Source organism: Trichomycterus rosablanca, chromosome 24 (assembly GCF_030014385.1).
Source record: "Trichomycterus rosablanca isolate fTriRos1 chromosome 24, fTriRos1.hap1, whole genome shotgun sequence".
NCBI lineage: Eukaryota > Metazoa > Chordata > Actinopteri > Siluriformes > Trichomycteridae > Trichomycterus > Trichomycterus rosablanca.
The window spans coordinates 9,793,984-9,820,335 of record NC_086011.1 but is presented as its reverse complement, the minus strand read 5'-3'; the positions used below and the strand labels follow the sequence as shown (position 1 = coordinate 9,820,335).

General features: G+C 39.7%; 2 protein-coding genes across 5 annotated transcripts in view; one reads left to right on the top strand and one right to left on the bottom strand.

The window, feature by feature from the left end:
- srgap2 (SLIT-ROBO Rho GTPase activating protein 2) overlaps window positions 1-3,969 on the bottom strand; it is a 141,714-nt gene extending 137,745 nt beyond the window's left edge. For both annotated transcript variants that reach the window (XM_062987110.1, XM_062987111.1), the window contains exons 1-2: window positions 3,887-3,969; window positions 671-1,201 (exon numbers count right to left, since the gene is read on the bottom strand). In XM_062987110.1, the coding sequence (XP_062843180.1) occupies window positions 671-737 (67 nt within the window). In that variant the 5' untranslated portion in view covers window positions 738-1,201; window positions 3,887-3,969. The remainder of the gene's footprint in view (window positions 1-670; window positions 1,202-3,886) is intronic.
- Window positions 3,970-7,863: 3,894 nt separating this feature from the next.
- On the top strand, window positions 7,864-25,250 carry fam72a (family with sequence similarity 72 member A). 3 transcript variants are annotated; one of them, XM_062986827.1, is made up of 6 exons: window positions 7,864-7,951; window positions 9,079-9,249; window positions 9,451-9,528; window positions 10,547-10,671; window positions 12,408-12,514; window positions 25,104-25,182. In XM_062986827.1, exons 2-5 carry the CDS (start codon window positions 9,104-9,106, stop codon window positions 12,500-12,502), a joined length of 444 nt encoding a protein of 147 aa, XP_062842897.1. In that variant the 5' UTR covers window positions 7,864-7,951; window positions 9,079-9,103; the 3' UTR covers window positions 12,503-12,514; window positions 25,104-25,182. The 3 variants fall into 3 exon arrangements, with proteins under 3 accessions (XP_062842897.1, XP_062842898.1, XP_062842895.1); XM_062986828.1 differs by lacking the exon at window positions 12,408-12,514 and having other exon boundaries at window positions 25,104-25,250; XM_062986825.1 differs by lacking the exon at window positions 25,104-25,182 and having other exon boundaries at window positions 12,408-12,721.
- The last annotated feature ends 1,102 nt before the right edge of the window (window positions 25,251-26,352 follow it).

Below are 26,352 nucleotides of genomic sequence, written 5' to 3'. Positions count from 1 at the left end.
AAATTGTGTACAAATCTAAAAAAAAAAAAAAAAAAAAAAAAAAAAAGACAAATGATGTATGGAGATCATGAGTGTTCGATCATCTGGGTTGTTACAAACCTTGGTGCGCCTGGATGGCACTGAATGACAAAGGTGAGCAGAGTGGAGACAATACAGACAATCAGATCGGTGTATCGAATTGCTGTGTGAAAGATAAACTGTAAAAGGAACTGGGAGAGAATCGACAGGACTGTAGAGATACTACATTGTAGTGTGAGGAGGTGAGGAGGTAAAAAAGAAAGAAAACGCCCTGCATCAACCACATGCTGGCTGGCAAATTGCCTTTGCGCATGGAATATAAATGCGCATTTGGATAAGACTAAATTGCTCCATCATAAATGTGTGATCTGTCGTATGTCTTGATCTGTACCTGATATGTACCCTGTTACCAAGTGCTTTCACTTCTATTGGTGCATCCAGGATCCAGGATACCAGGTTCAATGCACCGGCGGGTTCAGAATGCGCCAATACACTCACTGCATGCGCTTAAACGGGGTTGTTGTGCAATCCATGGTCGGATCTGCTTTAATCTAGCAAATATCGTTGCAAATTAATACACCTGGCAACAAAATAGCCACAAAAAACACAGTAGCATGCATGAATGAATGAATGGCAAACCCGATCCACTTACCTTTAACTTGCGTCTCGTATTCAGCTATAATCTCCTTGTCTTTGCGGAATTTCGCCGGAGATGTCATGATCGCTTATAACGCCACAAAACCCGTCCTCGTTTAGGTATCAATCAAACCAAAAACAATGCAATCGCGATATCCAGAGACAGAGACAGAGGGAATAAAAACGTGCGCAGTTGTTAAGCGGCTTGTATTGTTTCATATAAACGCTGGTACTCCGCGCATTATGCGCACCGAGCGCTGTTTCCTTCCTGCCTCTCGATCCGAGCGTCTCAACGCGTGTATCCGAGCGAAAAAAAACAGGGTTCCAATCAGACCACGTGTTCCAATCCCAAACTTTCCGTTTTGCCTCCTTTCTGCCCCGGGGGTATTCTTTGCGCCTGGTTTAGCACCTGCGCCAAATCCAGTGTTTGAATGGAGAAGCCTTAGAGCAGCGATAGAACACTAAAGCAGGTTAAGAATCAGTAGTATCAGAGAACTGCAGGATTGATCTGGTTTACATCTGGTTTACTGAGTGACATTCCTGCGACCTGTAGTAAAAAAAAAACATATATAATAAAGGTTTAATGCAGCCTGAAAGGATAAATGTGGTTACAATACAATAAACTATACAATTCCATTCCAATAACATTCTAGTAGGGATGTAACGATGCACCGCAAGACAGTTACAAATCGATTCACATGTGTAACGATTCAAATCGGTTTACATGTATAATGGGGAGGCACGGTGGCTACTAGCACTGTCACCTCAGAGCAAGGAGGTCCTGGGTTCGATCCCCGGGTGGGGCGGTCCGGGTCCTTTCTGTGTGGAGTTTGCATGTTCTCCCCGTGGGTTGCCTCCGGGAGCTCCGGTGAATTGGAGATACAAAACTGTCCAGGACTGTGTTCGATATAACCTTGTGAACTAAAGAACCTTGTGTAATGAGTAACTACCCTTCCTGTCATCCTGTCGTTAAAATCCCAATAAACAAAACAAAACAAACAAGTATAATGAATGGATATTCACTTTAAACAGCAGAGGGCACTGGCGCTATTCGCCTCGCCTGGTTGACGTCACTACAGGGTTGCCAGGTTCGGAATTTTGCAGCCAAATTTATTTATGTGAGGATACTTTATTTATATTCTTCTCTTCTCTTTTTTTTTTTTTTTTTTTCCCCCACTTTTTTCCCCCAATTCAAAATGTTAACTCGATCTTCTTTACGTCGCTCTGTACAAGGGCGTCTGCTAAATGCTGAAAATTTACATATAAATAAAAATCAACAGTTTGTTGTTTTCTGAAACACTGATGGGTTGACAGGGCTGTCGCCTCACAGCAAGAAGGTCCTGGGTTCGAACTCCGGGTGGGGCGGTCCGGGTCCTTTCTGTGTGGAGTTTGCATGTTCTCCCCATGTCCGTGTGGGTTTCCTGCGGGGATCCGGTTTCCTCCCACAGTCCAAAGACGTGCAAGTGAGGTGAACTGGAGATACAAAATTGTCCAGGACTGTGTTCGATATAATCTTGTGTAATGAGTAACTACCGTTCCCGTCATGAATGTAACCAAAACATGACTTTAAACAGCAGAGGGCGCTGGCTCTATTCACCTTGCATGGTTGAAGTCACTACAGGGTTGCCAGGTTCGGAATTTTCCAGCCAAATTGATTTACACGAGGATACTTTGTTTATTTATATACTTAATTTTTTTTTCTCCCCACCAACTACCTACTGGCATGTATTCACAAGGGTGGTATACTAGGGCAGTTATAGCCTAGTGGTTAAGGTACTGGACTAGTAAGCAGGAGGTCGCTGGTTCAAACCCCACCACTGACAGGTTTTATATTATTAAATTGAATACATATCGTATACGATGTACAAACTACTATGTATACGATGTACAAACTACCTACTGGCATGTATTCACAAGTGTGGTAAACTAGGACAGTTATAGCCTAGTGGTTAAGGTACCGGACTAGTAAGCAGGAGGTTGCTGGTTCAAACCCCACCACTGCCAGGTTTATATTATTAAATCATATACATAGCAGGGCTTCACAAGTGTGGTAAACTAGGGCAGTTGTAGCCTAGTGGTTAGGGTACTGGACTAGTAAGCAGGAGGTTGCTGGTTCAAACCCCACCATTGCCAGGTTTATATTATTAAATTGAATACATATCGTATACATAGCAGGGCTTTACAAACTACCTACTGGCATGTATTCATAAGGGAGGTATACTAGGGTAGATGTAGCCTAGTGGTTAGGGTACTGGACTATTAAGCAGGAGGTTGCTGGTTCAAACCCCACCATTGCCAGGTTACCACTGTTGGGCCCTTAACCCTCAGTTGCTTAAACTGTACTTATACTAGAACAGTGCAGATCGACAACATGGATCCTGGGGGCCTCGGTTTGAGCCTTGTATCCCATTAAGTTTGACCATTTGTCCCTGTTTGTCCTCTCCGGGTACTTTAATTTCATCCCAGTCTTCAAAATCATGAAGAGGATGGACTACCTATTGTAAACTGATCCTAGGTGTAAGTAAATGAGTTTGAGCCTTGCCATGGTGTGTGAGTCTTCATATGGATCTGCACTAGATTGTCCTGCTTCTTCTCAAAAGCATGCAGAAGGTGGATTGGTTGATGTACATTCCCCATAGGTTTGGCATGTTGTGTGATGGATAAAGTGGTAAGTATAAATGAAAAAATGAATGAATGAATCCCAGGCTGAAAACATGCCAAACAAAGAGGAGAAAAGAGACAAGGATCAAACCCAGGTTTCCAGATGTTTGCTGCACTATTACTATCTGGAGCACCCAGATTCTGCCCAAAATGTACATATCTATTCAATTTCCTGCAGTCTAATGGAAATAAAACCAGAATTCAACCCTGCAGGTATAGAAGTAAACGCAAAAAATGGGGGATTAATAACCGTAACTTCGGGATTTAACCCAAGAACCGCGACGACCCCGATCTAATCGAGTAGTTTGTTGTTTGGTGGTTTGTTTTCCCATCAGCAGATGTTCTTAATGAATTAAATACGACTAATGCAATCGATTAATCTTTCAATTCTGTGCATTTGTGTAGTTTCTCAGTAATGCATCGACCAGATGGATCTCACGCAGGAAAGCTTCATGCGACCACTAATGTTCTCACGTTTATTCACCCCCCACCAAACTTTCTACCACCGCAAAATACAAGCGCTCTTGAACGCTACTTTATCAATACAAAGTGAATGTGAACACACCGTTACCTTGATAAACGTTTTCCATTCCTTTAGCACATCTTCCACTCCGGTTCCCCCAAAACTCTCAAAAGAACTAGCATGCACAATCTATGAGTTTTTTTTCCAGCCTTTTACCCCGCCTTTTTTCGTGGAAAGAGGGTAACTACTATTCATCCCCACTCCCTCACTATTGGCTGTGCGGAGTGGAAGTGAACCGAAATCCCTCAAATCCGCAATATGACACACGGGCTGTGTTCAAATCACTCTGTACTAACTCCGTAGTGCCCTACAAGCACAAACACTATTTCTACGATTTCTATAGCGTGTTCGTGTTGTACGCAGGATTTGGGAGGTTTTTTGTTTAAATGTTTTATCTACAAAACAAGTCAACATTGTTAATTTTATTAATTTTATTTTAAGCTAATTTGGAACCAAACGTGTATAAGGGTGATTCTTCAATTAGGGGAACTTTTACGTCCCTAGGTTATAAATTTGTGTAAAAAATACTTTATTACAAAACAAATATTTTAGGTATTAAAAAGATCATTCATTGCATCACTAAAAAAAATTACATACCAAAATAATTATGATTTCCGTTTTTTAAGTGATCAATTCATTATAAAAATCACAATATCAGTTTTATAATAACTTCAAAAGAAACAAAATGTTTTTTTTTTCATATTTGTAGAACCTATGCATATTTTTGAGCAATATATTACTGTCCCCAGCATTATCGTCATTACAGCAACAGTGTATTGTTTCTGTAGGGAATCATTTGAAGGTAACACTTGTTTATGTTGTAACCATGGAAACAAAGACTGGCAAGGAAGCACATGCCAGCCATGAGAGAAGATTAACATTTTAATGTCTGGAAATGTGAGTAATTTAATCATGTATTCCTCCTGATCATAGAGTATATTTATTCAGCGTCATTACCATTTACATCAGTATGGCAGTACTTCACCAAAAAAAAAAAAAAAAAGAAATGTACACATTATTTATATGTATTTAAAGTGCATCTTGTACTAGCTGTTGACTAGCTTTAGCAAATCCAAGGCCTAGCTAGTTTTTTCCTTAAAAAAAGTAAAAATTGTCATTACCGCAACACGTCATTACCAACACATAATGACATTTTGCTCTGCCACTTCGCAAATAAATATGAAATATTAAAATTCTATATAAGCTCAATTGTAGCCATCATTAAGTCTTTGCTCTAAAGCATGTAAGCATTATCTTGACATAATTAAAACTAAATTATTACTAATTTTATTTTTCAAAAGTTAAGATGGGAAAAAGAGCCCACAATTGAAAAATGCAGCATTCGCGAATTGTCCTATTTTTACTTGCATGGTGTTTTACCTTCATCGTTTTCCCCCTCAGTTTTTGTAATTCTTGTATTTATTCATTTTTGATAGATAAAGGAAAACCAGAGAACCTAACAAAGACCCATTAAAAAAACAAGACCATAAAAAACTAACAGTAAACTAACAGACAGTAACATGCAAACCCCATTCTCAGAAATGTTGGGACACTTTCTAAAAATGCAATTAACACTAAAATCTGTAATTTGATTTTGTCGCTTAAACCTTTATTTAACAGACACAAAAACAAAAAAAGATTTTTAATGTTTTTAATTGATGCCAGGGTGGCACGCGGCTAAGTGGGTAGCACTTTCGGCTCACAGCAAGAATGTCCTGGGTTCGATCCCCAGGTGGGGCGGTCCGTGTCCTTTCTGTGTGGAGTTTGCATGTTCTCCCTGTGTCTGCGTGGGTTTTATCCGGGTGCTCCGGTTTCCTCCCACAGTCCAAAAACATGCAGCCAGGCTAATTGGAGACACTGAATTGTCCTATAGGTACCTAGCCGCTAGGATGCATAAACCAGTGCATTGTAGTGCCGGTCCCAAGTCCGGATAAATAGGGAGGGTTGTGTCAGGAAGGGCATCCGGCGTAAAAACTATGCCAAATTAAAAATGCGGATCATGATCTGCCGGCGACCCCTAACGTGGATGGATGGATGGATGGATGGATGGATGGATGGATAGATGGATAGATAGATAGATAGATAGATAGATAGATAGATAGATAGATAGATAGATAGATAGATTGATAGATTGATAGATTGATAGATTGATGCCTGCAACTCACATTTACCATGTTCACCACTAGGTCATATCATCTTTTGTTTTAATTATACTTATATAAATTGTTTGGAAATGGATTAAACTAAATGTTGCAAGTCGATTTTGATTTGATTTTTGGCAATTCTTGTTTTATATGAGACTTGAACTGCTCAACAGTTGTTGACACCATTGTCTGATTCTCCTCTTCATTAGTGCTAGCCTAGTGGGTAGAGCTTTGGGATATCCATTGAAAGACTGAGAGATTTGAATCTTAGCTCTGCCATGCAGCTACTGTTGGGCCCTTGAGCAAGCATCTTAACCCTGTCTGCCACAGGGGCGCAGTACAATGACTGACCCTGCGCTCAGACCCCAGCTTCCAAACAAGCTGGGATACGTGAAGAAAGAATTTGGTTGTAATGTGCACTTGTATATTTATATAAGACAGGCATTCTTATTCTATTCTATTCTAATTATTATGTGTCTTATATTTCAACAGGGGACAGATCTAGACTGCTGAAAGGCTAGTCAAGCACACACACTCTATGTCTATGAAGCCGCACTGTTGTACCTCGTGCAGGAGGCCTGGCATTGTCCTTCTGTTTCCTCAAAGGTAGCTACTTAGACACAGATGTTTGTTTGTTTGTCTATTAGGATTTTAACGTCATGTTTTAGACTTTGGTTACATTCATGACAGGAACGGTAGTTACTCATTACACAAGGTTCATCAGTTCACAAGGTTATATCAAATAGTCATGGACAATTAACTTGACTGCATGTCTTTGGATTGTGGGAGGAAACCGGAGCACCCAGAGTAAACCAACACGGACACAGAGAGAACATGCAAGCTCCACACAGAAAGGACCCGGACCGCCCCACCTGGTGATCGAAAGCAGGACCTTCTTGCTGTGAGGCAACAGTGCTACCCACTTAGCAACCATGCCGCCCCGCGAGCTCGTCACCATGACTACCATTACCTCAGTTCGGAGCAACTCCATCGTGTCATTCAGTCGTCATAGTAATCAGGATAAATTAGCAACTAAAGAATTAGGGCCTCCCAGACCAAATTTAAACATCAAGCAAGTATCTACAAACGGGGGGAAATCATATAAGTAACAAGTAAATTACAAGTAAGTAATGTAATTTTTAAATTGTGAATAGTGATTGCACTTATTGTATCTCCCCAACTGTTTAATTGTACTTCTTTATTCATTGCACATCAGCCCCGATGATAATTTTAATTCTGGATCTGCTGCACCTAAAATAAAATGCTATCTGATGAAGACTGAATTAAATTGTTAGTGTGAAGCTTTACTTCATTTTATGATTAATGGTAAAGCTGCTCTCTCTCCATGTTCAAAGTTATTTGTGAGGGCAAACTGACAGATGACTTAAGATGTTAATTATTTAAGCTTTAATTTACCCATTAAACGGGTCACCTTGGTCATCATCTCAACAATTGCCCCCTACCTGAGAGATTTGGCAGGAGCCGCCACTGGTCAGGTTAATTGAAGATATAACATTTTCCATGACTGTGTTTTACATTAAAAACTTCAACTGATAAATCTTGTGTAACCAGTAATTAGTTATTATCTGTCCTGTTATGAATGTACCCAAAGAGTGTATTTATTAGTATTTTAATGACGTTTAAATCCTAATAACTGAATAAATAGATTCTAAACTGGTGTCAAAATAAATTTAAATGCATGTGGCATCAGTGCAACCGCTCCTGTAATACGATTCGGAGCCCAGCCAATGAAATTGTCCACGTGGCTACTGTCGACCAATCAGATTCTCCAACGAGGCGTTTTGAAAATGTTTCAGGAAATGCGGTTGGAGCTTTAATAAAGACAAAAACAAACATATCTTAGCGTAAGCTAGCTCATTCTGTTTTGTAGTGTAAAAACCATAAAACTGACATTTTCTGGAAAGAATAGTGAATTAAGCGAATAGAATTTTGCACCAAGTCGGCTTTGGTGAGTATTTATTCGGTATATTTTGCACACTTTGTTGCTTTATTATTAGCTAGCCTGCTTCAAATGATAAAAGCAGCTGTTACTAGCTTTGGTCGTAATGTAAACATGACGTGCTCTTTGTTTTGTGAGTATTTATGAGAAGGCATAAATATTCGTGATAAATATAGTTAGCTGAGTGAATATTAGATTTGATAGAACGCCTGATATTAGATAAGCTGGATACCGTTAGCCTACATCCGGTTTAAAGAGCCCGACATGCAGAAACAGAACAGGTGGAGTTAGGTAACAGTGTTCCGTACACTTCGTACACAGCATAAATATATTTTATATTTAGGATTAGTCGTCAGTACTGGATTATTCGTCCTAAATACTAGGTCGTGTGTGTGCATTTAAGTCCTGGATGAGTTGAGACTTGACAAGTCATATTCACAGCTTGTTTTGTGTATGGAACACAGTTACTCGCCTTATAAACAATACAGCACCCTGTTTAACACCAATAGTAAATACAGTCATCAATAGAAAAATAATTAAGACACAATTTGAAGATATACAACCAAAGACGTGCACAATGGCAATTCGAAAAATGTAACTATTTCTACATCCTGATTGCATTTCTGATGTGTGTGATTGAATTACAGGGTTATGGGCCTTACTCAAGGGCCCAACAGTGACAACCTGGCAGTGGGGAGGATTTGAACCCGGCGACCTTCTGATTACTAGTCCAGAACCTTTACCTCGGCCTCCCAATTCCTCCTAATTATTGTGATTGACTACAGCTAGTAACTTGGCTGTGCCCATTGGTATTCCTGGACCCATCACGCACAAACATTACAATACAAATCTGCAGAAATACAACCTGGCAGTGGGGAGGTTTTGAACCCGGCGACCAGCCCCGGTTCTTGAGCAAGGTCCATAACCCTTAATTGCTTAGATGATGTACTGTCACAGTACTGTAAGTCGCTTTGGATAAAAGCGTCTGCTAAATGCTGCAAATGTAAATTACACTTGCAGTTGGCCGGCTAGGCATCTGTACAGACTTCATCACCTAGATAAAGCGGTTGAAAAAAAACAATAAAATTAAACAAATCTAACGGTCATCTACCCTTTCTTTCTAAATTGATTTTCAGGGGTTTGTCCGATCAAGCTGCAGAAATGTCCACATCCAATTTCAAAAATAAATGTGTCACACAAGTGAACTGCATCTACTGCGACAGTCTGCTGTGTAACAGAGGCATGAAAGCTGTATTGTTGGCTGATACAGAAATTGAGCTGTTCTCAACAGACATGCCCCCAAACAGGTAACGATGTCCATTTTATTCAGATCAGTTTAGCTTACCTAAATCGGTGTGAATGCAGGGTAAGTGTGAAACAAAGGAGTAAACAAAGTGTGGACACGCACAGTTAACCTTTTTATAATGTCTTATAATGTTATATAATGTATTATATAATAGTAATAATGTCATGTTGACATCACCAAGCGTGTATTTTCTGTTTTGTAGAACTGTCGACTTTGTTGCAGGCTGTTATTCCACAGACAGCTGCAAGTGCAAGTTAAGAGACATCGCCTGCCTTAAATGGTATGTAACACATCATATATATACATAGATCAGCCATAACATTAAAACCACCTCCTTGTTTCTACACTCAATGTCCATTTTATCAGCTCCGCTTACCATATAGAAGCACTTTGAAGTTCTACATTTACTGACTGTAGTCCATCTGTTTCTCTACATGCTTTTAACCTGCTTTCACCCTGTTCTTTAATAGTCAGGACCCCCACAGGACCACCACAGAGCAGGTATTATTTAGGTGGTGGATCATTCTCAGCACTGCAGTGACACTGACATGGTGGTGGTGTGTTAGTGTGTGTTGTGCTGGTATGAGTGGATCAGACACAGCAGTGCTGCTGGAGTGTCCACTCACTGTCCACTCTATTAGACACTCCTACCTAGTTGGTCCACCTTGTAGATGTAAAGTCAGAGACGATCGCTCATCTATTGCTGCTGTTTGAGTTGGTCATCTTCTAGACCTTCATCAGTGGTCACAGGATGCTGCCCACGGGGAGCTGTTGGCTGGATATTTTTGGTTGGTGGACTATGCTCAGTCCAGCAGTGACAGTGAGGTGTTTAAAAACCTCCATCAGTGCTGCTGTGTCTGATCCACTCATACCAGCACAACACACACTAACACACCACCACCATGTCAGTGTCACTGCAGTGCTGAGAATGATCCACCACCCAAATAATACCTGCTCTGTAGTGGTCCTGTGGGGGTCCTGACCATTGAAGAACAGCTTGAAAGGGGGCTAACAAAGCATGCAGAGAAACAGATGGACTACAGTCAGTAATTGTAGATCTACAAAGTGCTTCTATATGGTAGGTGGAGCTGATAAAATGGACAGTGAGTGTAGAAACAAGGAGGTGATTTTAATGTTATGACTGATCACTGTAGGTGTACAGTTAGAGACTAGCGCTATATTTTCCAGCCGTTTCTTCTAGTTCAAAAAGATAAGTAAATCCAAACTTGAATAATTTTGTCTGACCATGTCTTGAACCTGTCATGTTCCTCTGTTCTGTTTTTCTTCTATAAACTCAGTGGGAACGTGGTGGGGTATCATGTGGTAGCGCCATGCAAGCCCTGTCTGCTCTCCTGTAACAATGGCCACTTCTGGATGTTCAACAGTGAAGCTGTGTTCACAATCAATCGACTAGATGCATCAGGTATGAACTCAAACTTAAAATGCACATGCCATAATGGTATTTCTACAGCTTTGTGAATGATGGGATTTGTATTATATTGTACCCCTTGAGTATTTGCACACTTTGTGTTTGATTTTGAATGGATATAATTGCCATTTTACCCATCAGTCTACACATATTCACCCAAGTTCTAGGCAATTTTTATATGATTAGGTATAAAATAAGGATCCACTACAAGCTCAGTATTTGCAAATGAAGATGGGTTGCTCCTCATCAATTTATAGATAGACAAACAGACAGACACTATTAATTCCAAACGTTATAAGATAATTGGCAAGTATGTTCAAAAAGAACTTTTCTGTCTACAAGATTTTGTTTTTTTACCATCTACTATAAGTAATATTGTGAAAAGATTCAAGGAATCTGTGAAATTTACTACAAAAAATAAAGCCACATGGGCTTGGTAGTACTGTACTTTGGAATATCATTGCCACTAAACACAGGCTACCACTGCATCACAAAATGCAACCTGAAACATTGCCAACACAAAGAGAAAGCTATACATACTGTGTTCTCTGGGGCAGAGCTTATCTCAGATGGTCTGAAATATAAGGAAACGTGCTATGGTCCAATGAGTCCACATTTAAGCTTAAAGACGAAAATAAACATCAGACTTTTATCAGCTAAAAGTGCAAAAACTAACATCTGACACGATATAGAGGCCATAACATTAAAACCACCTCCTTGTTTCTACACACACTGTCCATTTTATCAGCTCCACTTACCATATAGGAGCACTTTGTAGTTCTACAATTACTGTCTGTAGTCCATCTGTTTCTCTACATTCTTTGTTAGCCCCCTTTCATGCTGTTCTTTAATGGTCAGGACTCTCCCAGGACCACTACAGAGTAGGTATTATTTAGGTGGTGGGTCATTCTCAGCACTGCAGTGACATTGACATGGTGGTGGTGTGTTAGTGTGTGGTGTGCTGGTATGAGTGGATAAGACACAGCAGCACTGATGGAGTTTTTAAACACCTTACTGTCACTGCTGGACTGAGAATAGTCCACCAACCAAATATATACAGCCAACAGCGCCCCATGGGCAGCGTCCTGTGAGCACTGATGAAGGTCTAGAAGACGACCGACTCAAACAGCAGCAATAGATGAGCGATCGTCTCTGACTTTACATCTACAAGGTGGACCAACTAGGTAGGAGCGTCTAATAGAGTGGACAGTGAGTGGACGCAGTGTTTAAAAACTCCAGCAGCGCTGCTGTATCTGATCCACTCATACCAGCACAACACACACTAACACACCACCACCATGTCAGTGTCACTGCAGTGCTGAGAATGATCCACCACCTAAATAATACCTGCTCTGTGGTGGTCCTGACCATTGAAGAACAGCATAAAAGGGGGCTAATGGACGATGAGTGTAGAAACAAGGGGGTGGTTCTAATGTTACGGTTGATCAGTGTATAATACAGTCAAGGTGACGTCTTTTCCTGGGAAGTATGTGGTTATATCAGCAAGACATTGCCAGATCTCATTGTGCATGTGCTACAACGTAGTAGACACAGAGTGTTTGTGCTTGACTGGCCTGCCTGCAGTTGCATTATGAAGAAGTGGAGATCTTAATTTCTCAAATGATTAATAGGAAAGGTGATAAACAATGGTAAATATGCCTCAGTCCCTCAATATTAATTCCCATGGCTGTGGAATGGTATGTCCAACTAATTAATACGTCTTATTTTAGGGCTGAATCTGCTGCTGTGGGGAGATCTACCTGAGCTGGAAGGAAGCGAGGATGAAAGCACAGACAGCTTTTCAGAAGAGGAATACCTCAGATAGAGAGCGTCAGAGGTAACGAACACCCCTCCCCCCAAATGAACTACTTACCGACATCAAGAATCTGCATTTCAAGCAAATTCTACAAACACAGACGCGACAAAGACAAATGCTGAAAGTCTTCAAACATTTTGCCTGACAAACTTATCTGCTCACATTGTTTGCTAGCATTGCGATATACATTTGAGTATATTTTTGCTACAGCAGCTGGTTCGAATATATTACGTGTTACGCTGAAATTTGTAAACTGAAAAACAGAATTGCATTATACTCTTTTCGACAGATTCCTTTGACCTCTTACCTTTATGGCAACGGTTTAGCCAAGCGATACTGTTTCATCATAAAATTATTTAGCCAATATTATTTTCCTAGCTCCAAACAATGGACACCAAGCTTCGCTGATCATATCTGTATAAATGGGACATTTCGTTTCCATTTAATTTATGGCTGAAAAATTGCTGTACGTAAAAAACAAGCGGTTTAGTAATATGGGATAAATAAGCGTGTGGTACATTATATGCTCTTGTTGTTAAATATATATATATATATATATATATATATATATATATATATATATATATATATATTTATTTATTTATTTATTTCATTATGTAGTGCACAGAGAGCACACTTGAAATAAGACGTGTAAACGACGTCATTTTCTCAAAGACTGACAACAGCCACGACATTTCTATTCCTACATCTGTGTCTTCTGTTATATACACTGATCAGCCATAACATTAAAACCACCACCTTGTTTCTAAACTCACTGTCCATTTTATCAGCGTAGCCTGATTTCACCCCAATGGTCAGGACCACCACAGAGCAGGTATTATTTAGGTGGTGGATCATTCTCAGCACTGCAGTGACACTGACATGGTGGTGGTGTGTTAGTGTGTGTTCTGCTGGTATGAGTGGAGTTTTTAAAAATCGTGTACACTCACTGTCCACTCTATTAGACACTCCTACCTAGTTGGTCCACCTTGTAGATGTAAAGTCAGAGACGATCGCACATCCATTGCTGCTGTTTGAGTTGGTCATCTTCTAGACCTTCATCAGCGGTCACAGGACGCTGCCCACGGGGCGCTGTTGGCTGGATGTTTTTGGTTGTGGAGTATTCTCAGTCCAGCAGTGACTCCATCAGCACATACCAGCACAACACACATTAACACACCACCACCATGTCAGAGTCCTGACCATTGAAGAACAGCATGAAAGGGGGGCAACAAAGCATGCAGAGAAACAGATGGACTACAGAGTGCTTCTATATGGTAAGTGGAGCTGATAAAATGGGCAGTGTGTGTTAAAACAAGGAGGTGGTTTTAATGTTATGGCTGATCAGTGTAAAGTAAATCTTATCATCTTCATATTAATAATGAATGAGGGAAGGAGTTGCAAACGTGCTAAAATGGCAACAATCAGATATTCAGATTCCTGTATGTTTAATTTCACAACAATGACTGAATGTTACTGACATTAACCAGAAGTCTTTTTTTTTATGTACTGATTGTTATGATGATCTTTTTGCATTATATTGAGAGCTCTGTTTTAAAACGTTTACACTATATAACCAAATAATTGCTAGGTTACTTAAATCAGTGATCCCACTTGCAACCTTCAAATGGTAACTTACTGGGTTAAACACATTCACTTATTTGCCATTAAGGTCCTGATACAGACAATGTGACGTACTGTATAACAAATCCTACATGCATTATTTTTTTTTGTCACTTTGATGGCACCTTCAAATGTTTATTTTACATACTTTTAGTGTGTGGCGGGTCCTGACCAGGATAGTGAAATAAGCTTTGTGTGCACACTTTACCATAAAAACTTAGTGTTGTGTAATCTTACTAAACGTACATCATACTCGATTGACTTCTAATATGTACTGTTGTATGTACATACCTCTGAAGAAACCACCTCCGTATAAGCAACAATGCATTGTAGTACCTCTATTTCTCAGTACCTAACACAGCTTTCTTGACATTACATGATCGAATATTAACTGTACAATTTAATCAGCAAAAACTGTTGTTTTTATTTCTGAATCACTCAATTTTTCAGACTTTGTTTCATCCTTTTAGTTGACCTAAATTGTCCTACCCGTAGGACATAATAACATTTGAGGAGAACCATCTTAATATGCTTCTACAATCCAACAATGTCCCAAGTGAGGCCAATATTAATTATACACCTAAACATAAAGAAATTGTCCTAATAGAATTTCCCAAATACACCAAGGAAAGACAAAAATGCACGTGCCTGAAACCATAAAAAAAACCTCTTACACAAGGACCTACCTTGCAGCCATAAAAATACAATTGAAAATATGAAATGGGCCAAAATATAAAGACAAGATAAAATAAACAGACAGAAACATAATGCCTATATTGCCATCAAATGACACGTATGTGTTAAACATGGCGATAAAACCCAAATAAATAAATAAAATTACAAAATGTTTGCTAATGGCCTTATATACTTGGTGGCCCTGAGACTTTAACCTCTGTTTCTGTGGTGGTAAAGCTAGCATGTCAGAATGCTGAGTGTCCTCCCCTCCAACACTCAGTTCTTCGATTATTAAAACACATCATTCCCATTTTTAAAAAATGTAAATGTAAGAATAACATGCAGTTCCCCAGCATTATTGGCAGACTCCACCAGACTTCCACCAGCTTCGTATTCAATTCAATCAATTCCACAAAGTAAGAACCATTGTACCCAAATTGGGTAACAATTCACCCCGGACAGAGCATGGAGCTAATCAGCTGTATTAAATATTAAAGCCTCTTAATTAATCTTAAGAGGCAGGAATTTATAAGGCATGAAGGCATTTCTAATCAAACATTTAGGTGTCACCTTAGTGAGTTTTTTTTTTTTTTTTTTTTTTTTTTTTTTTTTTTTTTTTAGATCATCCATCATCACAAATCTATCAGGAATTACCCAAAATTTTTTCTAGAACTTGAACCCCATGGGTTTTACACTCCCCTCTATCTGGTAAATTATCGGCAGGTTCCTGGATAAAGCTGCATATGTGTTTCTGTAGATCAGCACTGAAGATACACTACCTGGCCAAACATATGTTAACACCATGAGTCAAAAAAGAGACCCCGGTATCTTCACCTAGAAGTTTGGCAAACGTTGACCAATTTTGAAGATTCCCTCATTGTTTCGGCGCCAGATCTCAATAAATAATTTAGAGTGATGATTGACAGTCTAGTACCTCTAGAAATTTGACATGTTGACCGATGACTCTGAGGTTTGACCTCTTGGCTGAGCACCAATTCTTGAACTTGCACTATGCTGTCATAGGTCATCCTGTGTTACAATGTTGTTGTATGCTGCTGAGCGAAAAGACAGATGCTTGTCATGGTAACCAATATATTAAGTACATTAAGTAAAATGATCATGTTCTGTCCAAAAGTGAAATCAAGTTGTGCACGGTGGGTAGAGTGGAGTGTTAGGTGGAGTGGTCTGGTCCTTTCTGTGTGGAATTTGTACGTTCTCCCCGTGTCTCCCCGTGTTTCTTCTGGGAGCTCCGGGTTTCCTCCGAGAGTCCAAAAACGTGCAAGTGAGGTGAATTGGAAATACAAAATTGCCCATGACTGTGACTTGAAACTTGAACTGATGAATCTTGTGTAACCAGTAACGACCTGTGATGTCATGAATGTAACCAAAGTGTGTAAAACATGAGGTTAAAATCCTAATAAAATTAATCTGTCATGGGCAAAGGTCCCTTTCTTGACTTGCAGTGTAGACGTGACATTTAACACCATCGGCATGAATATGAGGCTTGTATCTGTGCAGTAATTATGCATTTTAAGCACAGTTCCTATATATGCTCGTATTTGCTTGATCATATATAAGGGACACATCAGCAGCATTTTTTTTCTACATTGAATCAAGTTAAATCTGGTAAACAGAATCGTTGCCAGTGTGTCGTAAGACTGAGAGAACAGGATCTGAAAAACACAGGGCCGGACAGGCTTGTTTACATTCCTCGTACTGAACATGCCTTTCGGTTTAAGGTGCGTAATGATAGACTCCTTTGATAAATCGCTTGCATCGTGTGATACCCTGATTGTAGGGGAAAACACATCTGCAGCTGTAGTTCATTTAGTTGAACCAAAGTTCTTCCTTATCCGTCTTAGTCAAGGTAGTTAGTGTGTGGATGTATTAATACATTGCTTAAAAATGTGAGAGAGAGACAAAGGGTGGCCACAAAGGGTGGAGAAGGAATAGTAAGAGCATAGCGTGTTCCCCCAAAGCTCTCTGTAGAAATCTACCACTGGTCTTTAAAAAAAAAATAGGAAGAATAAGGTAAAAAGTGATTGCTTTACCTTTTTAATTTCCTCTGTATGGTAAAGGTGAGCAGATCTGGTCTGTGATGCTAAGCTGCAGTTACTAGAGCAGCTGCACAATGCGGAACGTTGGCTTTGCTTTACCAATCAGCTTAGTTTGCACAGCTGGATGTTTTATGGTTTTATGCATCGGTTAGCAATAGGTGCATGAAACCCACTTATCAGTGGGGGTGTCTACATACTTTTGGCCATGTAGTGTATTGCCACAGGATACAGTAAAGGAAAATACAGCACAGCAACTATGCATGGTTTCTACCACAGTACAGTTTGACGGAATACACCGATCAGCCATAACATTACTCACTGTCCATTTTATCAGCTCCACTTACCATATAGAAGCACTTTGTAGTTCTACAATTACTGGCTGTAGTCCATCTGTTTCTCTACACACTTTTTACCCCCACAGGACCACTACAGAGCAGGTATTATTTACGTGGTTTTCTCAGCACGGCAATGACACTGTCATGGTGGGGGTGTGTTAGTGTGTGTTGTGCTGGTATGAGTGGATCAGACACAACAGCGCTGCTGGAGTTTTTAATAACCGTGTCCACTCACTGTCCACTCTACCTAGTTGGTCCACCTTGTAGATGTAAAGTCAGAGACGATCGCTCATCTACTGCTGCTGTTTGAGTTGGTCATCTTTATACCTTCATCAGTGGTCACAGGACTCTACCCACGGGCCTATGTTGTTTGGATATTTTTGGTTGGTGGACTATTCTCAGTCCAGCAGTGACAGTGAGGTGTTTAACAACTCCAGCAGCATTGATGTGTCTTATTCACTCATACCAGCACAACACACACTAACACACCACCACCATGTCAGTGTCACTGCAGTGCTGAGAATGATCCACCACCCAAATAATACCTGCTCTGTAGTGGTCATGTGGAAGTCCTGACCATTGAAGAACAGCAGGCAAGGGGGCTAACAAAGCATGCAGAGAAACAGATGGACTACAGTCAGTAATTGTAGAACTACAAAGTGCTTCTATATGGTAAGTGGAGCTGATAAAATGGACAGTGGGTGTAAAAACTGTGGAACATGTCAGAAAGAAAGCCCAAACTGTATGGTCAGAAGTAATCCATATTCCACAACAAAACATGGCAGAGCTTTGCCTTAACTTAGAAGCTTTACATTGACTCCAGTGCAAGCAAGAAGCCCAAGCCCCTTGACAGTGGCAGAGCTCACTGTTCCATGTACCTTTCTCAATCCTTGCAGTCAACTAGCCATGGTAATCTATGTATGTGCATGTTAATGCACTAAATTTGGTCATAGTCAGAAAACCCATAAGCTTATTCAGTCAAAGAAAAAGAGCTGTTGATACGTACATGTGGAATATGAGTGTATGCAAACTTTTGACTTGCTATTACTGTTCATGGCATATAACGTTTGAAGCTGTAGCCAAAGCACAATTAATCCTGAATCGACCCCCTCCCCCCGCCTTCCGTTCCTTTGTGATCTTTTCTTTTTATGTCTTTTTTTGTTGCAAAATGTGATTGAATTATTGTTGACAAGTAATAATATCTATATTTTGCTGTCCATCGTTTCATTGTGTGATTTAAAATTCATTTCAGTTTGTTTGTATTTGAAGATGTCTGAAGTGAAAAGTCACATCTGGCTATTTTTTAATGTCTAATACCATGATGGTATTTACACACAATGCCGCTTGGTAGCTGATGTCTTTTTATTATATATATATATATTTTTTTATATATACAGTGGGGAAAATAAGTATTTGATCCCCTGCTAATTTTGTAAGTTTACCCCCTTACAAAGACTTGAACAGTCTATAATTTTTATGGAAGGTTTATTTTAACAGAGAGAGACAGAATATCAACAAAAGATCGAGAAAAAAAAACTTTAAATAAAGGTTATAAATTAATTTGTATTTAATTAAGGGAAATAAGTATTTGATCCCCTACCAACCAGCAAGAATTCTGACCCCCACAGACCGGTTATGTGCACATGAGGCACACAAATTAGTCCTGTCCCTGTATAAAAGACACCTGTTACAGAATCAGTTTCTTCCATTCAAATCTCTCGACCACCATGGGCAAGACCAAAGAGCTATCAAAGGACGTCAGGGACAAGATTGTAGACCTGCACAAGGCTGGAATGGGCTACAAGACCATCAGCAAGAAGCTTGGTGAGAAAGAGACCACTGTCAGTGTCACTGCAGTGCTGAGAATGATCCACCACCCAACTCTGTAGTGGTCCAGGGAGAGTCCTTACCATTGAAGAACAGCATGAAAGGGGGCTAACAAAGCATGCAGAGTAACAGATGGACTACAGTCAGTAAATGTAGAACTACAAAGTGCTTCTATATGGTAAGTGGAGCTGATAAAGTGGACAGTGAGTGTAGAAACAAGGAGGTGGTTCTAATGTTTAAAAAAAAATTTAATTAAAAAAATAGCCATATGTGATTGGTCTTCTTTAAATGTTTACTTTTGTTTAGGATGTATGTATGTATGTATGTATGTATGTATGTATAAGTAATGTTCTTTTGATTGGCTTGTTTAATTGTAGCAATGTCCAGTAGAATGACCAAAATGTTAAGGTGGGAAAAAATTAATAAGATTATTTATAATTTATTAAAAGAAAGGATTTATTTTCTGTAAATGATTAACATTTTGAATGTACGTATTTATTACCAAACATGATACTGTATTTATACTTGGAGAATTTCTCCCTGCACCATCTGATGACTGAGAAAGAGAAAAAAAAAATTTAATTATTTGACTTTGCACTGAAAATGTGGTGTTGGTTTGAATTTTTTGAGTTGTTTTGTATGCTTGCTGTATTGATATTAAACTTTTAATGTGAAGAAGTCTTGTGTGTCTTATTAAGATGCTTTACACAATGCTCGGTGAATAATTGAAGCACATATAATTATAATTGAAGATAATAATAATAATAATAATAATAATGTTTTCTGAAACTTGTAGTGTTAGTCATGATTTAGTCATTGCAGTAACAAAGAAGGGGACAGACATTAGGGTAACAGCCTATCATAGGGCAATGCACACCAGAGATGGGGACTTGAGTCTGAGTCGAACGTAAGTCGGACTCGTTTCAAATGACTCTGACTCGACTCATGACTCGTGACTCAATAAAATGACTCGTAAACAACAAGAGTTCCTAGTGTCAGCATGTCTTAACTTTAGTTACGTGGGCGCCCAGGTGGTGCACCGAGTTTCTGAACTCCCGGGTTGCCACCGGTTGGCTGGGCGCCGTCTGGCGGGCATAATTGGCAGTGCCTGCAGCAGATACTAATTGGCCACCGTATCTGCAGGGTGGGGGCCGGACTATGTGTGTGTGTGAGGGTGGGTCTTCATACGCTGTGTAAGGACCCTGATTGGCGGAAGAGACGCCCGTGCAGAATGCATGGGCGAGAAGAGGAGGGCTGTACGCGTGTCGAAAGAGGCGTGTACAGCGACGTGCTCTCCTCGGATGCAGTCTGGTATCTCTCAGCAGCGGAAGACAAAATCGAGTGCGCTAAATCGGGAGGAAAATGGGGAGAAAATGCATTAAAAATTAAAAAAGCTGCTTTGATCTCCTCACCTATGTGAACAATGTGGATTTTACTACAGTCCATAACATTATTAAGAGATCTGGAAAAAAATGTGTGTGTGTGTGTGTTCATGGACAAAGAAAGAGCAGGAACGCCGGCTTCTATAAGCCCCGCTTGAGTGATTAATAGCAGGTTTTAATTTATGACAGACCTGTTTTATAAGCGCCACAATAAACCTTTAGTGTTTGTCGTTTTGTTACAGAATTCTCACATTAGCATGTTTTATCATGCTCAGACTGATTCATGTTTTATAGCATTTCTCATAAATGCATTATAAGGATTTATCTTGGCAGCTTAATACACGTCTCTTCGCTGAGTCATGTCTTGAGAAACAGTCCGGGATTAATGTATCAAGCTGAGTAGAGTCTTATGAGGTAGAGATCTTTTAAACGTCAAAGGATGATTGACTGGATGTACTACTGGTAAAAGTGCACATGGTTTGACAGGCTATGACGTGTACAGGAGCACATTGGCGGCTGTAGCAGCGTTATGGTCTGGGGATTGTTTTCGTGGCATTCTTGGGGCCCATGGATCCAACTGACTTGGGTTTGAATCCATCCTTGCAGATCACATACACACCGTACATGCTGATTGAGATCTTCCAGCAAGACAATGCGACATGTTACATGGCTAGAAGACCAAGACTTCCAAGTACTACCCTGGCCCCATAATTCCCCAGACTTGAACCCAGTTGAGCATCTGGGGGCCACCTTGATTGTCGTGTTTGCTCTATGGATCCTCCTTCACGCCCCCTCCAGCAGCTGTGGGATGCACTGCAGTCAGCATGGCTCCAGATACCTGTGACCTACAAGGACCTTACTGAGTCACTCCCAGCCACGGCGGTCACTGTGGATATTAGCTGGTGGTCATAATAATGTGACTCAACAGTGTATGTATGGTATGAAGCATACTGTACAATCTGAGTCATAAGTGAATGGATGATTGCTATTCCTGACTCAACTGTTCTACAAAGAGTACATAACTAAAATTACTACATTATATTTTGGCAGGGGCAGTGCTAGCTCAGCGGTTAAGGTACCTACTGGCTTAGTAGTCTAAAGGTTGCTGGTTCAAGCCCCACCACCACCACCAAAATACCACTTGGACAGCATGGACAATGCAAATAATAAAAACACATTTACTTTGACTTTTATTTCATTGCAGACATTATGAACCTGAGATATTTCATGTTTTATCTGCTCAACTTCATTTCATTTATTAATAAACATCCATTCCTGCATTTCAGACCTGCAACACATTCCAAAAAAAGTTGGGACAGTAAAGCATTTATCACTTTGTAACGTTGCTATTCCTTTTCACCACACTTAAAAGACGTTTTGGCACAGAGGAGACCAAGTGATTTAGTGTTTCAACTTTTATTTTGTCTCATTCTTCCTGCAAACACGTCTCAAGATGTGCAATGGTACGGGGTCGTCGTTGTCTTGTTGAAAAATACATGGACGTCCCTGGAAAAGATGACGTCTTGAAGGCAGCACGTTGCTCTAAGATCTCAATGTACTTTTCTGCATTAATGCTGCCATCACAGAAATGTAAATGAACTTTGCCAAGGGCACTGACCATGACAGCCCCATACCATGACGGACCCTGGCTTTTGGACTTGTTTCTGATAACAGTCTGGATGTTCCTTTTTGTCTTTGGTCCAGAGCACACACAAAAAAGTCCTGGAATGCTGATTCATTGTTTAATGATATTATGCACTGTAGAGGGAGAAATATGCAAATCCCTTCCAATCATTTTCTCACACATTTGTTGATAAACTGGAGATCCTCTGATCATCTTTGCTCATCAAAGACTCAGCCATTACTGGATGCTGCTTTTGTCCCAAACCATGATTACAATCACCTGTTTGGAATCACATCATTATTTAGTTTTTTCACCTCATTACTATCCCTAAATTTCCCCCATCCCAACTTTTTTTGGAATGTGTTGCAGACCTGAAATGCAGGAATGGTTTTAATGGTTGAAATATCTCAAGTTCAAACTGTCTACAATCAAATAAAAGTCAAAGTAAATGTAAGGAACACTGCATTTTTATTTTGTTTTATTTGCATTTTCCATATTGTCCCAACTTTTTCTGATTTGGGGTTGTACATTTAAATACTGTTAATTTTAGACCCTTTTCTGTTCCAGTCTGCTTGTGTCCTGGGCTAGACAGCCATGTCCACTGAAAGTAAGGCTTTTAATAATTAAAATAAATTATGAACTTGAAGTTAGCAGAATGCCAAATGGAACACAGCCATTGTGTATTGGTCCATAGCTGTACGAATACATATTGTCTCCCTCTGCTGGATTTAATTGGTAATAGCCTTATTTTAATAGTTTGGGATGTGGCGCCATCTATTGGATTTTATAAGGTAGTACAAATCAAACAATAAAGTCTGAGGTTTTTTTTTCCTTCCACTGAACGTGAAACGAAGAAATTTAGGTCTCACCATATCTCCAGTAATCTAAAGATCATAGATGTAGTTTAGAACCAACCCCCATGTACAACAAGATATTACAGAGACTGGAAAAAGAGACTTCTGGGAGATAAGTCGTATACATGGATAGTTTATATTCAGCTCAGTCACTCACCCAGTAGTATTTATACTGTATATGACAGTGCAGTGGAATCAGAACCCATACTGAGCCTATTTTGGGTATAAGGAAATATTATTATGTGTCAATATCAAATTTTCCAAAATTAGGACACTCAAACTGTTGTATTATGGAGTGGATTGCAGAGGGTACACTCGGACACACTATGCACAGGACATGAGCACACCCTTGACAGAGCATCAATCCATCACACGGCAACACACACTATTGAGAAAAAGATCTAGCCAATAAGACTTTGATAAAAATCACTTGGCTAACATTTTGTTATACACCATGACCACTGACAGGTGAAGTGAATAACACTGATTATCTCTTCATCATGGCACCTGTTAGTGGGTGGGATATATTAGGCAGCAAGTGAACATTTTATCCTCAAAGTTGATGTGTTAGAAGCAGGAAAAACGAGCAAGCATAAGGATTTGAGCGAGTTTGACAAGGGCCAAATTGTGATGGCTAGACGACTGGGTCAGAGCATCTCTAAAACTGCAGCTCTGGTGGGTCTTGTGGGCAAAAGTGGTCCAAGTAAGGAACAGTGGTAAACCGATGACAGGGTCATTGGCGGCCAAGGCTCATTGATGCACGTGGGGAGCGAAGGCTGGCCCGTGTGATCCGACCCAACAGACGAGCTACTGTAGCTCAAAGTGCTGAAGACGTTAATGCTGGTTCTGATAGAAAGGTGTCAGAATACACAGTGCATCACAGTTTGTTGTGTATGGGGCTGCACAGCCGCAGACCAGTCAGGGTGCCCATGCTGACCCCTGTCCACCACCGAAGGCGGCAACAAAGGGCACGTGAGCATCGAAACTGTCCCTGACAAACATGACGTCTTAAAGGCATATGTGTCTCAATGTACTTTTCTGCATTAATGCTGCCATCACAGAAGTGTAAATGACCTTTGCCAAGGGCACTGACACAGCCCCATACCATGACAGACCCTGGCTTTTGGACAAGGATGGTCATTTTCGTCTTTGGTCTGGAGCACAGTGTCCATTTTTTCAAAAAAAGACCTGGAATGCTGATTCATCTGACCACAACACACGTTTCCACTGTGTGATGGTCCATCCTAGATGCCTCCGAGCCCAGAGAAGTCGATGCCGCTTCTGGACATGGTTAACATAAGGCTTCTTTTAAGTGGCATTTGTGCATGTAACTCTGTATTGTAGAGCTTGACAAAGGTTTGCTAAAGTAATCCCTCACCCATGTGGTTATATCAGTTATTGTTGAGTGGCGGTTCTTGATGCAGTGCCGTCTGAGAGATCGAAGACCACAGGCGTTCAGCTTAAGCTTGCGCCCTCGGCCTTTACGCACTAAAATTACTCCAGATTCCTTGAATGGTTTAATGATATTATGCACTGTAGAGGGAGAAATATGCAAATCCCTTCCAATCTTTCTTTGAGGTTCATTGTTTTTAAACATTTTAATAATTTTCTCACAGATTTATTGACAAAGTGGAGATCCTCTGATCATCTTTGCTCATTGAAGACTCAGCCTTTCCTGGATGCTGCTTTTGATGCTGCTGAATCACATCATTATTTAGTTTTTTTCCCACCTCATTGCTAGCCCTAAACTGCCCCTGTAACAAGTTTTTTTGGAATGTGTTGCAGGCCTGAAATGCAGGAATGGAGGTATATTAACAAATGAAATGAAGTTGAGCAGATAAAACATGAAATACATTGTGTTCAAACTGTCTGCAATCAAATACAAGTCAAAGTAAATGTAAGGAACTGTATTATATAACTGGAATTGTATAACTGTGAGCAAAATTGACAGAAATTGTGACTTCAAGAATCATGTTCAGTCCTTGTCGATATAAAACCATATTGGCCACTAGGTGGCATGAGAGCACAATTAATCTGAATTTTTAGAAACCGTCCTGTGATCTGCTTTGGCAATAATGTAAGAAGATAAAATATTGCAGGTTTTTGATGTCTGAGTGAATTAAAATGTGAATTGAATGTATTCAGCAACACAATTTTGCTATTTTTTAGCAATTGTATACATGCTGAAATAATTTTTTATAGTAAAACATATATATTTTGTCTTCTTTTTAAGGTATGTTTGGGTTCTTTACTATGGAAAATTACCAGGTACAAGAGAAAACCCAACCTGGACAGGGTGGCAGTTAATAACAGGACTCAAACATATACTCACAGGTAAGGAAAATGATTGCAGGCCATTTTGCCTTGGTATGTTTTGGGTTGGTGTAAGGATGCCAGATTACCAGGCACGTGCACAGATAGACCCCTAGTGGTGCTCAAGCACCTGCCCTTTTGCCCTGGATGAGAAAAGTGCCCTTTCTGCTGGAGCCCAATTTTTTTCTACATTCATCAATATTTAAAAATAAATATTACCCTCTCTGTCATCAATTCCCCCAAAGGTGTTTCACTAGTTTTGTTTTATTTAAAATCTTACTACATATTTTGATGTGAAAGTGTGAAAAAAAAAAAAACATGAGCACAAACATTTTGCAGGAAAATGTCAAGTAGCTCTCACAGTAAAGTGTTGAAAATAGATACAAACATACAATATTTTATAATTACAGCATCCTGGCCAAAACGCTGTGTAGGAAAAGTCACCTTTAGTCAAGGAGTTATTTTCATGCAAGCATTTATACTTCAACAGTTGAGGTTTACAAATAAGGAATAATTTTGCTAGGTAATTAACATTACAAACTAATATATGTAGAAGGCTAAATATAATGCTCTATGACATAGAACAGCATACAAAAATGATGAATAAATAGGAAAATGTTATTTAGCTGTCTATTTGATTTTATTGGCATAATAATAGGCCCATTGTTAACATTAAATACCCAAAGTGGTTTCTGATTTTAAATCAAAGGTAGGTCTTAAGTTGAGCTATTTTTTGATGATAATTTAATATATTGTTTGGTTATTAAAAAGCGCACAATATGGCCTTGTTTTTGCCTGTTTTTTATTTATTTATTCAATTTGATAATTTAAGTTATTTGATTAGATGTGTATTGATTGTGTTAACAAAAATAAACATATAAGTTAAATATCCTACTGTGTTTTTTGTTTTGTTTTTTTATTAATAATTTTGGCGATGGGTGCCCTTTTTTTTGGCTTGAGCACCTGCCCCCAAAAATGTCTGTGCACGTGCCTGCAGATTACCCAATAGGAACATGCACAACTCTTCACATTAAGTGACCAGAAGCATCCTATTTACCCCCTTCTATTTTCCTTTCACTTGCCTAATTGTGTGTCCCATTTATATTAAAACATAGTCCGAAACATCAACTGTCTAAGCAATATTAACCTCGGCACTTCGCACTTGTGGT

Coding starts and splice junctions, on each gene's coding strand:
- fam72a (XM_062986827.1), top strand. CDS start 9,104: ATGTCCACATCCAATTTCAAAAATAAATGTGTCACACAAGTGAACTGC. Junction 9,529..10,546: donor GACATCGCCTGCCTTAAATG/GTATGTAACACA, acceptor CTATAAACTCAG/TGGGAACGTGGTGGGGTATC. Junction 10,672..12,407: donor CAATCGACTAGATGCATCAG/GTATGAACTCAA, acceptor GTCTTATTTTAG/GGCTGAATCTGCTGCTGTGG.